The sequence below is a fragment of the Camellia sinensis genome, chromosome 12 (genome assembly GCF_055761805.1).
Source record: "Camellia sinensis isolate YWXY chromosome 12, ASM5576180v1, whole genome shotgun sequence".
Lineage (NCBI taxonomy): Eukaryota > Viridiplantae > Streptophyta > Magnoliopsida > Ericales > Theaceae > Camellia > Camellia sinensis.
In genome coordinates this window covers 157461788-157475647 of record NC_138972.1, presented here as the reverse complement: position 1 = coordinate 157475647, position 13860 = coordinate 157461788, and the positions used below count along the sequence as shown (strand labels likewise).

The 13860-nt window shown below is 45.8% G+C and overlaps 1 protein-coding gene across 1 annotated transcript; it reads left to right on the top strand.

Moving 5' to 3' along the window:
- Nucleotides 1-4380: 4380 nt before the first annotated feature.
- On the top strand, nt 4381-5013 carry LOC145804003 (uncharacterized). Its single transcript, XM_082897411.1, has one exon. The coding sequence runs from the start codon at nt 4381-4383 to the stop codon at nt 5011-5013; it is 633 nt and encodes a 210-aa protein (XP_082753537.1).
- The last annotated feature ends 8847 nt before the right edge of the window (nt 5014-13860 follow it).

The following is a 13860-nucleotide window of genomic DNA, read 5'->3' as shown; positions in this document are numbered from 1 at the left end:
AGCAGGCCTTTGGTAATCACGGATTACTGGCCGGTTATGGTGCTAAACCCATAGGAACGGGTTTGGGTCGTGACAAAAGGAAACTAGGTTTCATTTATTGCCATTAAGTAGTGACATCGGTGGGGCCATAAAAGGTTTTGACCTACCACTTGGAGCCCAATTCATAGCTTAAGCACTAAAGCCCAACACCCTTGAGAACCCAGAGTTGAACTAGGAACTAATGGCATCTAAACACGTGTCAAGCAGGGAACCTGCCACGTAAGCAGACAAAGATCCTGCAGAGTTATTGCACCACACATCAACCATTAATAAAGCTCCTGCAGCATTAAATGTGATAACCTCTTCACGACGGAACGAGCAGCCTCACCGTGAACAATGCAAGCTAGAGTATAGACTTTCGGCCAACACGACAAGTCGGAGTGGACAAGGAAATGATGGACAAGGGATATAAGGAGGCTTCCCAGACACAAAAAGAAGGTTAAGTTCTCTATTCTTATTCTCTCTCTCTACACACCATCAATCTTTCTCTTCTAACTTGATCATCGGAGGGTCCGTTGGGGGACTCCCGTTTCCCATTGGATATTTTTGCAAGCACACCAATGAGCTTATTGACTGGTGAATGGTATAGGAAGCGTGGGTCAGCCCAACTCGCCCTCTAGGGATTAGCAGTATCATCAGTTGGCACCGTCTATGGGAATGCCACTCTAGGTAACAGTTGTGCTTATTGTTGCCGGAGACCCGTTCCCGATAATTCTTCCTCACCGGCCATCAAGGTGAATGGTCACAACGAGATCCATGGCTTCTCAACACAACATCGTCGACCCCAAGCCGACCCTCCCAACCCAAACAACCCACCTCAATACTTCACAGAACTCACCAATAGTATCAATCGCTTGGCCGAGCAAAACCAGGCCTTGATTAACGCTTTGCTCCAGCGAAACCTCCCTATACCTCCTCTACCACCACAAGATATCTCTTTCAATCGAGAACAAACCCCGAGCCATCCTTTCCAACAAGCCCATCTCTCAAACGTAGAGGGTGTCTGCAAGCCCCACCTCAAGACATGAACTCGCCACCTCGGGGTTTATATCCATCAGTTCAAGAATCTGCTCCTAAAGGAGAGGCTAGTAGTGTTCAGCCCCCACTGCACTCTAGAGGTGACAATGTTCCTATTTGGGATGTGGAACTCGGAGCCATGAAACTCCAGCTTCAAGGAGTCATGCAGAACATACAGAATAAACCCTTCACAACAGCCAACTCCCCGTTTGTTGCCTCTATCAGGGACAAACTCCTACCCCCCAAAGTTCAAAATGCCCTCAATCGACTCATTGGACGATACAATGGATCCAGTTGATCATTTGGAGACCTACAGGACCCTCATGATCCTCTATGTTTTTCCTGACGAAATCATGTGTCGAGCTTTCCTCGTGGCGCTTAAAGAGTCGGCTCGACTATGGTTTAGTCAGCTGCCACCGGACTCTGTCTCTACTTTCCAACACCTAAGTGATTTCTTCCTGAGCCATTTCATTGGTGCTTAGCGCCAGCGGCGCCCGGCAACTCAATTACTTAATATTCATCAAACGGAAGGGGAGCCGTTACGTAGCTTTGTCACCTATTTCAACACTAAGGCCCTACAGGTGGCGGAAAACGATGACAAGGTCATCCTCACAGCCTTCATGGCCGATATACGACCATTCGATTTCCTTTTCTCCCTTTCTAAAAACCCTTCAACCACCATGGCCACCCTCCTCTCCAAAGCCTAAAAATATATGAATGCCAAAGACTCTTTGGCAGCCTGCCAAGATACTATAACTAAAAATCCAACCTCTAGGGAGAAAAAAAAGGAATCCGAAACCAGACCCTCCTAATATACACAACAAACCCCTCAGTATACCGACTAACTCGCTCGAGCCGATCGACCGGCACCTACCCGACTGCCCGGTCGGTTCGAGCGATACACCCCCCTCAATTCCTCTATGGAACAAGTCTTGAACCATATCCAATGAGATTACAACCTAAAATGGCCCCAACCATCACGATCTCCCTCCAACCGGCGAGATCAATCCAAGTACTGCCGTTTCCATCAGGACCACGGCCACAACACTGAGGAATGTGTTAACCTTAAAGACCAGGTAGAGGATTTGATACTCCAGGGGTGCCTCAGTCGATTCACGACAGCTCGTTCCCAGTAACGACCAAGGACCGACCCGCTAGGGGACCACCGTCGACATACCCCCCCGACAACCCGCACAACCTGAGCGAGACAATGATCGACCCCTACCACAACCTCGAGCACAAGGCAATCATGTCTCCCCCGGTCGGAGAGATCAGAGTCATCGCTAGCGGGCTCACATGCGGAGGTCCATCCCATTTGGCCCAGCGAGCCAAACTCAGAAAAATCAAACAAGGCTCCGACAAAGAAGTCACAACATTGGATCGCCCCTTCAAACACCCCAAGTAGTGGACTGAAGCCATCACCTTTACAGAAGTTGACTGCACAGGTATTCGTTACCCCCACGATGACCCCCTCGTTATCTCTGCTCTCCTATCCAATTACAAAGTCAAACGGGTGCTTGTCGACAACGGCAACTCTTCAGACATCATCTTCTTGAACGCCTATCGCCAGCTTAAGGTCGGAGAAGAAAAATCATCCCCTCTCCAAACCCTGCTAGTCGGCTTCACTGGTGATTGGGTGACCTCCATAAGCTCCATTGATCTCCCCATCACCATCAAAGAATATCCACGGCAAACCACCAAGCTACTCACATTCCTCATCGTCAACTATCCTTCTGCTTATAACATAATCCTCGGACGCATGGCTCTCAACGCTTTCCAAGCTATTACCTCTACATACCATCTAGCCATGAAATTCTCGACTGACCTCGGGGTCGGCACCGTGAGGGGTGAGCAGACAATGGCTAGAGAATGCTACGTTGCCTCACTAAAGGAAGTCAAGATGAAGAAGACTATGATCATCGAAGGTCTTGATGTCAGAGACGAGAAAGAATTAGTTAGAGGGGAACCAGTGGAGGAACTTGTCGAAGTGCCCTTCAATCATACCAACTCAGCTAAAACAACCAGGATTGGCAGTCAACTATCCTCTCAGGCTAAGGCTGATCTCACAGCTCTCTTAGCCGAGCACAACGATGTCTTTTCCTGGACCCACTCAGACATGCCAATTATCGATCCCTCTTTCATTACTCATCACCTTAGTATTGAGCCCCACTTCCGACCTTTCCGACAGAGGCAGCGTATTTTTCATCCGGAACACAATACCCTCATCGCCTGTGAGGTGACAAACTACTGAAGGCGCAGTTCATCAAGAACGTGGACTACCCCAGGTGGCTGTCTAATGTAGTCTTGGTCCACAAACATAATAGTTAATGGTGACTCTGCGTCGACTACTCCGACTTCAATCGGGCTTGCTCCAAACATAATTATCCTCTCCCCCGGATAGATCTGCTGGTCGACGCAACCACCAGACATCAGATGCTTAGCTTCATAGATGCCTTCTCCGGCTACAACCAGATCCTGATACACCTGGCTAACCAGGAACACACCTCCTTTATCACGGACAGAGGAACTTATCACTATCGTGTTATGCCATTCGGCTTGAAAAATACCGGAGCAACTTGCCAATGCCTAGTTAATGCCGTCTTTTAACATCAAATAGGTCGGAACATGGAAGTCTACGTCGATGACACGCTAGTCAAGAGTAAACTCTCCTCTGATCACTTAGCAAGCCTGTGAGAGACTTTCGAAACCTTACTCAAATATCAAATGAAACTGAATTTGGAGAAGTGCGTCTTCGACGTAGAATCTGGGAAGTTCTTGGGCTTCATGGTTAGCCAATGGAGCATTGAGGCTAACCCTGAAAATATTAAGGCTCTGATAGAAATGCGGTCCTCCAGAACAATCAAGGAGGTTCAACGGCTCACGGGCAGAGTTGTCGCCCTCAATCGCTTCATTTCCGGGGCAATCGATAAGTGTTTTTCATTTTTCAAAGTCCTCCAACAGGCTTTTGAATAGAGCACCGAATTCGAGGAGGCTTTTCAACAATTGAAGCAGTGCCTAGCCAACCCACCCTTCCTCTCTCAAGCGCTGCCAGACGAAACCCTCTTCCTTTACTTAGCTGTGTCAAACACTGCAGTCAGTGCGACCCTTATCAAGAAAGAAGGCTCAGTACAATGTTCAGTTTACTACATTAGCCGCGCTCTCAGGAGGGCAGAACAGAACTACCCTCTGCTGGAAAAAATGGCCCTCGCCTTGGTCATCGCCTCCAGACGTCTTCGACCTTATTTCCAAGCTCACTCCATAGTAGTTCTTACTGACCAACCTCTGAGAAAGGTCATGTAATAACCAGAATCGTCAGACGGACTTATGCAATGGTCTGTCGAGCTAAGTCAATTTGAAATCTCTTACCGACCTCGAACAGCGATCAAAGGTCAGGCTGTCGTCGATTTTATTTGGGAATTCACCAATCTCCGTCCAAACGTGCCCCCTCTACCAGCACACTTCCCCACTGATGCAGAAGACCCTCACTCCTGGACCCTTAGTGTTGATAGTTCATCTCGCAAAGAGGGTAGTGGGGCCGGTCAAATCCTCACCACCCTAAAGGATGAGTACTTCAAGTGTGCCCTCCATTTCCTATTCGGCGCAAGCAATAATGAGGCCGAATATGAGGCCTTGATAGCAAGTCTTCGACTAGCGAGAGACATTGGTGTAAACCATATCCAAGTATTTAGTGATTCCCAATTGATTGTTGGACAGATTACTGGGGAGTTCAACGCAAAAGAAGAGACGATGCGAGCATACAGGGACATTGCCCTTCCTCTTGCCCGCTTTTTCAATACTTTCCAGATCAGACACATCCCTAGGTCAAAAAACTCCAAGGCGAACGAAATAGCTCAATTAGCCTCGGTCGACCAGTCAAACTTCAGCCATGGCATCCGCATTGAATATCTGACCCATCCGGTTACTTCGCCAAACCCACAGGAGGTTCACTTCCTCTAGAACGAACCTATCCTATGGGCTCAAGACATCCTTCTGTTTTTAACACGAGGGGAGTTGCCGAACGATGAATAGCAGGCCACTAAAGTCAAAGCCCGGTCGTCCAATTACATCCTCATCAGCGGCCTACTGTACAAACGAGGATTCTCACGCCTATACCTCAGGTGTCTTAGTCCTGCTCAAACGACCTATGTGATGAGAGAAGTCCACGAGGGCATTTGGGGTAATCATTCGGGGTGCAAGGTCTTTGGCCCATAAAATCTTCCGTACCGGCTACTTCTGGCCTACTCTCAATCAAGATGCCACCAAATTTGTGCTTAAGTGCGATAAATGCAAGCACATTGCCAACATCTCCCATGCTTCACCAACAGAACTGATTACATTCAGCAGTCCTTACCCTTTCGCCAAGTGAGGCATCGACTTAGTTGGTCCTTTGCCCACTGGTAGGGGCCAAACCAAGTTCGCTGTGGTTGTCAACGACTACTTCACCAAATGGGTGGAAGCAGAACCCCTTGCTACAATCACTGAGTGAAACACCACCAAGTTCATCTGGCAGTCGGTCGTGTGTCCATTTGGAATCCCTCAAGCCATCGTTTCAGACAATGGCAAACAATTCGACAATGCCAAGTTTAGGAAATTCTGTGCAGAGCTCACATTAGACCATGTTTCTTTTCCCCAGGTCATCTCTAAGCTAATAGGCAAGTCGAAGTCACCAATCGCTCCCTTCTGAAGATCATCAAGACTAAGTTGGAAATCGCTAAAGGACTTTGGGCTGGCGAATTACCGAACGTACTTTGGGCTTATCGAACAATCGCTCGAACCCCTACTAGGGAGAGCTCATTTTGCTTAACATACGATGCCGAGGCAGTCATCCCAGTGGAAATCGGCCTGCCGACCCCTTGGGTTTTACACCTGAATCCTAAACTAAACGAAGAGTTGCATCGAGCTGACTTGGACCTAATTGAAGAGCTCTGAGAGGCAACTATTGTTCGACGAGCATCATATCAGCAAAAAATGAGAACACATTATAACCGCAAAGTCCGATCACGAGAGTTCACAGTAGGAGACCCAGTCTTACATGAAGCCACCCTTGCTACTAAAAATCCAACCGAGGGCAAGCTAGCAGCCAAATGGGAAGGACCTTATGTTGTCAAGGCCAGACCCCGCCCGGACACTTACCGTTTCCAAGATATGGAAGGCAGAGACCTCCCCCATTCATGGAATGCCGAACACTTGAAGCATTATTTCCAGTAAAACGGCGTCTCATGTTTTTGTATTGTTCAATTGTTATATGTTCTATAGCGATCCCGGTTGTCCCTTTACTGTTCTGTTGTATTCCGGACTCAGTTCCGTGAAGTTGGTAGTTGTATCTATCTTGTTGTCGTCCTTTGATTTCGCTTGATTGAGTTTTAGGATGTTTTGGGCAGGGTTGTTACAGGTTGGTTAGGCCTTGGTTTCAATTCCTTGTTGCCCAGTTTTTAGGCGGTCCGCTCGAGCGGGTCTTCTTACGCTCGAGCGGGGATTGCACACCCCCAGTATTTCGTGTCCCTGCAAAACTTCTGCAGGTGTGATTTTTACACTCGAGCGAGTTTCTTTACGCTCAAGCGATAGCGCTCGAGCGGGTTTGTTGGCGCTCGAGCGGGTAGCACTTTCTGGGTATAAGTTCTGAGAGGGGGAAATTTACGCTCGAGCGGACTGGTTTTCGCGCTCGAGCAGGCCTTTTTGCGCTTGAGCATACCTAGTTTTTCGTTCTTGACGCTCGAGCGTTGTGTTCTCCACTCGAACGGGAATGTCGTATATCAGTTGGCAGCTGGACTTTTTAAAATCACTTTTTACATTCTCTCTCTTACTTTCTAAAAAGCCATTTGAGAGCTCCTCTCTCTAAAACCATAACTTCTCTCTAAGTATTGATCTAGCTAGGGTGTTTTCCTCACCTTTGGTCTTCACAAAATTTGGGTTGATCGTCGAGGGCTTCACCTTAATCTGAAAATTTCGAGTTTTGGAGCACGTTGTGTTTCGTCATCTTCTCCCCTTGAGCTCCGAATTTGAGGTAGGGATTCCTACTCACTCTTATGGTCTTTGACCTAGATTTTTGGTTGTTTTGATAAAGTGTTGAAGTTGGGTAATTTTGGGACTTAGGGTTTCAAAATGTTGAAAGAGGGTTTTGTTATTTTGGTTTCAAGAATGTGTATTTTGAGTCTCAAAATAATGATATTGTTATTGGTTGTTGAAATATAGACCATTGGGTCAATATTGGGAAATGAGGTAGAAAACCCTAATTTGTTGAATAAATTAATTGGTATAATTAATTTGGAAAAATTGTGGACTTATGGAATTGAGTTGGAAATAATGAAATTGGCTCATTAAGTGGTGAAATGATCGAGTTGGATTTATAAATCGCTCACTTTTGAAAACATTGATATTTTATCTGTTGGAGCTTTTATTATCTGTTTAGAAATAATTGCTTGGGCTACCGGTGGAGGGTAGTTTTGATTGTTGTAGACAATGCATGATGATTAGGCAAACTAAAACTAATCAATTGGATATGTCATAGAGTATGACGGTTGATAGAATACATTAACGTTATGTATTGATTGATTGTGTATATGACCTTGGTATGTATACGTTGTGTGTGCGGGAGGAGATATGGGATGTATTCAGTTTATGGGAAGATAGGGGATGGACCTCTAAACCGGATGTTGTTTGGGAGGAGATAGGGGATGGACTCCACTGATACAGCTCATATGCTTGTCAGATAATGTGTTGACACAGCTCATATGCTTGTCATTGGAAGTGTTGATATAGCTAATATGCATATCTGTTGAAATGTGGATACGGCTTGTATGCTTATCTGTTGAGATGTTGATACAACTAGTATATTTATCTATCGTAAAAATGAGAAATGTTTAATATGAGTCATTGTTTCATATAAGTGGTTGGCCAGGTTCTGAGCCGTTGATGTAAATTGTGAAATTGATAAGAAATGGAAAGTGAAATGGAATGGAAATGGGTTATGAATCGGTTTATGGAAATTGAACATTTATCAATTGCTCATGTCTTAGTCATTGCTCATACTGTGTTTAGCATATCTCTACTGGGCTGTGGCTCACCCTTTATGGGACATCATTTTCAGGTACAGGTAGCATGCTACCTCCAAGGACATAGCTTGGGAGGCAAGAGGCAGGCGAATTGTTTTGCTTATTTTTTTTTTTCTGGTGTATTACATGTAAATTCAAGCCAAGAGCTTTATATGTATTGAGTTAGTACTCCTTTTTGTAACCAAGTGTTAACTTGGAATGCTGTAAACCCGTAGGGCATTTGCTTTTGTTGTTAACATCTAATACAGTTATAAGAATTACTCTGATAAATAGAAATGGTTTGTTTCTTTTATATCAACGCATGCCTAAAATGATGGGTTTTATGTATTATTTTGAGGGCGTTACATGTTCTCTTTTGCCAATCTACGCACTTGTTCATTTTTGCCATTTCCTTACATGGTGTAAACTTGTGGTCAACAGGATGTGCCTTAAATGACAACAATTTGATATCTCCATTATCTGTGTTGCGTTTCACTGATGAGTTTTAGACTAAGACTCAGCCCGATTGAGCCCTCCAAGTCTTAGCTAGACTGAGCAAGAAAAGCTCAGCTAGACTGTGTTAACCTAAGTTTCAGCCCGACTGAGCCCTCCAAGTCTCAACCAGACTGAGCATGAGGAGTTCAACCAGACTGAGTTAACCAAGGCCTTAGCCCGACTGAGCCCTCCAACTCTCAGCCAGACTGAGCATGAAGAGCTTAACCAGACTGAGTCAACCCAAGCCTCAGCCCGACTGAGCCCTCCAAGTCTCAGCCAGACTAAGCATGCAGAGTTCAGCCAGACCAAGTTAACTAAGGCCTCAGCCCGACTGAGCTTTCCAAGTCTCAGCTAGACTGAGCATGAAGAGCTCAGCCAAACTGAGTTAACCCAAGCCTTAGCCCGACTGAGCCCTCCAAGTATCAGCCAGATTGAGCATGTAGAGTTCAGCCAGACTGAGTTAACCAAGGCTTCAGCTCGACTGAGCCCTCAAAGTCTCAGCCAAACTGAGCATGAAGAGCTCAGCTAGACTGAGCATGAAGAGCTCAGCTAGACTGAGTTAACCCAAGCCTCAGCCTGACTGAGCCCTCCATGTCCCAGCCAGATTAAGCATACAAAGTTCAGCCAGATTGAGTTAACCAAGGCCTCAGCTCGACTGAGCATGAAGAGCTCAGTCAGACTGAGTTAACCAAAGCCTTAGCCCGACTGAGCCCTCCAAGTCTCAACCAAACTGAGCATGAAGAGCTCAGCCAGATTGAGTTGACCAAAGCCTCAGCTCGACTGAGTCCTTCAAGTCTCAGCCAGATTGAGCATGAAGAGCTCAGCCAGACTAAGTCAAAACTAGTCTCATTTAGACAAAGCATGCAGTTAAAACTAGTCTCAACCAAACTTAGTTAAATCTCAATTCATTCATACAAGTTCGCTTACTTACCCATTTTTACCATTTATACAAGTTATGTTACTTGTCCAATTTTACTATTCATACACTTTATTAACACAAAAAGAGAGAGAGCCAACAACAACAATAACAGAACATGTACTTGTATTAACAAACTTGCACCTTTATACACTTCATTACAAAAATTACATTCACTTCAAAAAAAAAAAAGGGGCAACAAGCAAGAAGAACGCCCAGCCCTTAATCCCCTTTGCTAGACGCAAGATCTTCCTCTTCTACCCCCGCATCCAAGGGAGTTTGGGTAACGTCATCCTTTCCTACTTTCACCAGATTGAAGTCGACATCTGGGAACAGCTCTTGCGCCTTATACTTGAAGCTCATCCAGCCGCTATCCCAATACTGGCTCATCTCGTGCTTGTAGAAGTCTGACCGCTGAAAGCTTTGGATCACTTCTTCTTCGCTCCTACCTTCAGCAGCCACTCCCGACGGCCCAGCACCCCATTCTCCCTCCTTCGCTAAGCTCTTGGTGACCGCCGCGTCAATGGCCATCTGGAATTCGGCAGACCCCTTAAATTGCTCCACAGCTGCCGCGCATAAGTCTAGGTACGCCGCCCTTTCAGAGGCCATTTTGGCCCTCTTTTCTGCCAATGACTTCTCCAACTCCGCAATGCACCCATCTGCTTCTTTCTTGTCTTTAATCCCCTGGTCACGCAGATCTTCGTTGTTGGCGAGGGCTTCTTCCAACCTTTCCTTGGCAGTGGTGTAGGCTTCTTGGACTTCGCTCACCTTCCTCTGCTTGCCCGCCAACTCAAACTCCAGCGATACCGCCTTGTGGCGCACCATTTCCAACTCTGATTTGGTCACGGTGAGCTCGACAGCAATACGTTCTATCGAGTAGCTCTGCACCACAGCCAATACTTCCATCTTCTTAGCACTTTGCACAAACTCCAGGCCCTTTGCATAGGCATTCCGCACGGCTTTCCTCCAGCCTACCGTTTTGACCTTTAAATTTTGCTACTATGCTTTCACCCCTTCCAGCTGGGCCTTTAGTGGCTCTGCCTTAACCTTCGCGCGCACTGCCTTATTCAGCAAGACAGCCGCCAAGGTCCTCGCCTCCATCTGCGCTGAGCAGAACCCTCTCAGGAGATCGGTCTCTATAAATCGCACCATCGACCGCACGGCCGTATCCTCTATTACCCCAAAGAGACGGTCGGCTGCGACCCTGGCTTCACCCCTTTCTTTTGCAGATCAACCAGCCACCACGCGCACGTGATACATGGCGATCTTCAACGTAGCACCCATCTTTGATTTGCTTACCCCCCCTTTCCATTTCCCTTCCCCAAGACTTGGGGCCACTTCTGGCACAGGTCCCATCTTGGGTGATTGCGGTCCCAATCTCTCACCTACTGCCACCTGCTTTAGCTCCGCCACGCTCATCACCACTTGGGTATTTCAGCCCATGGCTTCTTTCTCCCTCACCCTTGTCTCCCCTACCTCTACTTCTAGGGCTACCTTCGCCCTCCCCTCTTTCGTCTTCTTCAAAACCGGCCCCCCTCACTCTCCTCCTCAGTTGCCTTCTTTTTCTTCTTCTTCTTTAACATCGTATCCACCTCTTGTTTACTCCTCTCCTTCAGTGGATTCACTGGGGGCGGCAGTGGCGCAAAATCAGTCAGATCTTTATCTCCCAAAAGCTTGGGACATGGTCGGACTCGCTCCTTCATGACTAGCTTAGACGCAGGGCCTAACTGCGGTTCCTTATACTTGTCGGCCTTGGCAAATGTCTTTCGCTCCTCTACTTCCTTCACCTTGCTCCTTGCCTCTAACTCTTCCAGTGCAAGATCCTCCTCGGTCGGTTGTGGCCCCAGGCTCAAGGCGAACAAGATCGAAGGTCAGATAAGGTCATCCCACTTCACACCCTCCTTCTCCCTTCACTCTTTCACCCGTTTCACCCTATTCTCGGCCTCTACTTCCAGCCTTGGCTCTACCGATTTGATGTGAATTTTTCACATTGTACGCACCTCCTTTTCGCCATTGGCTGATACGTAGAACCACCTTGGTCTCCACCCCTTCACCGACGATGGTAAACTTGCCACTAATCCTTTACCTCCCACCATTTGCTAGGTCACCCATGTTTCTTGTTGACTAGAGGCCTTGTAGCAAGAAAAGTACTCGTCCACCGTCATCGCCACCCCACCGGTCACCCGTGGCCATGTGATTACGTAGGCTAGTAATATTTTCCATGCGTTGGACATAAGCTGACCTGGCGCCACCTCCAACCGGTTCAGCACGTCTACCACTATTTGTGGAAGTAGCAACCTCAGACCCCCCGCAACGCCTCCTCATATAGCGTGAACTCCATCGGGTGCGCGTCTAGTGCCCTCTCCTTGGCCGTCGGCAACTTTAACTCTATCTCTGCCAGAATCTGGTACTTTTTACGCACCTCCTCTAACTCCCCTGCTGTAAACGTCGATTTGTCAGCCTTGGTGTGCCAGTGATCCGGTCCTACTTGGCTAATTAGCTTTGCGGCCACGATCATTGTGGACGGACGCGATCACACTACTTGTCTCGCCCCTCTCTCCTCCCGCCTCTCCGTCCTATATTGCTTCACCAAATCCACCGCGTCGTTTTCACTCAACGCCTCTAACCTCATGGCATTGGCTTTGTCTCGAGCCATCTCTTTTACGTTTCTGTATATTGCTTCGGACGCCAGCGCGAGTGTCACGACCCATTCCCCGTACCCAAGGGTTAAGCATCGTAATAGCCAGTAACTGAAGCTACCTCCGGCCAATTCTTGAACAAATTAATAAACACGAGCAAAAGTAATATTTAAGTAAGGGTACCCAAAATAATCATCAGAGCTTCTATTTTTATTACAAAATTTATTAACCAAAAAGACCGATATTTACATATAAAAAAATATCATAAAAATGTTGTGTGTGTCTATTCCGCAGCCCCACATCTAAGACTTTCCAAAAACTATTTCTGAATTGCATTGTTTCTTGAAAATTGGTAAACAGCTATAAGCACATGGCAGAGTGAGAAATATTATACCAAGAGTATGAGGGATACAAAATAACTATGGATAGTTATGTAACTGAAATATTTAAGATCACTTAGTCTGAACAAATAATCATTTAAGTAGCAAAATTGAGATTATGTAAATAACTAACCATAACCACAGTACCGAACAGAACAGAACAGAGGTCACAGGAGTGACAATCAGAACAGAGGTACGAATTCAAGAGGTAGCTCGCACGGATTATAGAGGTGGCTTCCACAATAGTGCAGCACTTATCTCTACACAGAATAGAGGTCAATGGATTCATAACAATACAGATGTACGGATTCAAGAGGTGGCTCGTACAAATTATAGAGGTGGCTCCTACAATAGTGTAGCACTTATCTCCGCACAGAGCAGAGGTCAATAGATCTATGACAATGGAGGGCCACAAAGTGACTAAATAGAGACCAATGGTTATGGAAGTTCCCCAAGGCGTGGGACTCCCGTGGTGGTAATTACAAAACATAATTGTTTATAAGGTCAAATATTCTTTAAAATATAAACAAACATATCAATGGGTTTCATTTTCCCAAATAGGGTTCAGAAACTAAACCACGTAACTGAAATATTTATATAATTTATAATAGTTTATAAAATATAACTTGTATAAAATAAATATGGTAAGTCAAACATACGTAAAATATATTACGATAACTCAAGGTATAATATAACTCACCTTAACTTTAATACCTCACTCTTTCTTTCCACTATCAAAGACCCTCTCGGCTTCCATTATTTTTTTCTTCGTTTTCTTCTTTTCTTTCCTTCATTTCTCTCTTCTTTCTTTCCTTCTTAGCAATCCTGAGCAATCCTCCAATTTATGGAGAGGCCATCGTGGGCAGTAAGCCATAAACTACCCACGTGTCTAAGTCGCATTCGCTTGCCATTAATTCATTCTTATCCAAAATATTTAACTTTAGAATAATTCTATTGTGGCCCAAATTTTAAACTAATTATATATGTATATATATATTTTTCAATAATCTCATTTATAATTAAATAATACGAATATAAAATTTAAGGGACAACTTAAATTTTTGAGTTGTTACAGCGAGAAAGTTCGCAAACTGTTGGAGGGGTATGTCACACGAAACGAATGAGGTCAGGTCTGGGATGAGTTGGTTTCTTGCAATGAGGTATGTAAAACGGATAACTCCAAATGCTCACGGTTTGCCTATATTCCAAGGATTGAAATTAAAATTCACCAGTTTGAAAATTTCAAAAGTTTCTAACCCCACGTCCCATCCTAGTCCTAACCCTTCGCTTCCTGCTAACGCATCACCTCCCCACCACTTGATCATGCCACGTGTACAACCATG